Source organism: Penaeus monodon, chromosome 23, assembly GCF_015228065.2.
Source record: "Penaeus monodon isolate SGIC_2016 chromosome 23, NSTDA_Pmon_1, whole genome shotgun sequence".
NCBI classification, from domain to species: domain Eukaryota; kingdom Metazoa; phylum Arthropoda; class Malacostraca; order Decapoda; family Penaeidae; genus Penaeus; species Penaeus monodon.
Genome location: NC_051408.1, coordinates 40,770,354 through 40,770,991, shown reverse-complemented (window position 1 = coordinate 40,770,991; position 638 = coordinate 40,770,354). Strand labels below are relative to the sequence as shown.

Here is a 638-nt window from a genome sequence, read left to right as displayed (position 1 = left end):
AAAAGCCTAACATTTCTCTCTACCTTCAGACTAGGAAGTTGGAAGATCATATCAGGCAACTCTGTGAGAGCGTTGTTTGAGATGTCCAAGCGTGTGATGGCATACAGGGCGATCACTTGGTTGCGTGGACTCAACCTCAGCTTTGGGTTCAGATTTACCGAGGCATCGACTAGCCATTGGTCCTGTGGAAAATGTTCTTGTTGTTAAATCTACGTAATCATTCATGCTTTCCAATTAATTGAAATCAATCATATAGGAATACTGAATAATAACAACATTCTTAAATATCAAACAACTAAATGATAAAAATGATAATTTCATGAAACACAAAAGATCACATAAAGATTAATAGTATTATCAAAAATATATATCCTGAAAACACATAAATAAGATCTGCCTCCTCAGTATCCACAGCACTCAGAATGAAGAAGACGCACCTTCAGATAAGACAGACATCTCTGCCCGTGCCAGTTAATCATGACTGGCGTGGAGGGGGCCAATGAAGAATAAACCCCTCCGGCATTGCTGACACTCAAGGAACTGAATTGTTGGCTCGGTTTAATTTCTAGAGCTCTTTTGTTCACCTTGAACTCTGGGTCTGGGTGTGCCTGTTGACAAGAAGTAAAAAATTCTATTAC

At 39.2% G+C, this 638-nt stretch overlaps 1 protein-coding gene across 10 annotated transcripts in view; it reads right to left on the bottom strand.

Moving 5' to 3' along the window:
• LOC119588069 (leucine-rich repeat serine/threonine-protein kinase 1-like) overlaps positions 1–638 on the bottom strand; it is a 34,372-nt gene that overhangs the window by 21,341 nt on the left and 12,393 nt on the right. For all 10 annotated transcript variants that reach the window (XM_037936766.1, XM_037936764.1, XM_037936767.1 and 7 more), the window contains exons 9-10: positions 438–608; positions 24–182 (exon numbers count right to left, since the gene is read on the bottom strand). In XM_037936766.1, coding sequence (XP_037792694.1) covers positions 24–182; positions 438–608 — 330 coding nt within the window. The remainder of the gene's footprint in view (positions 1–23; positions 183–437; positions 609–638) is intronic.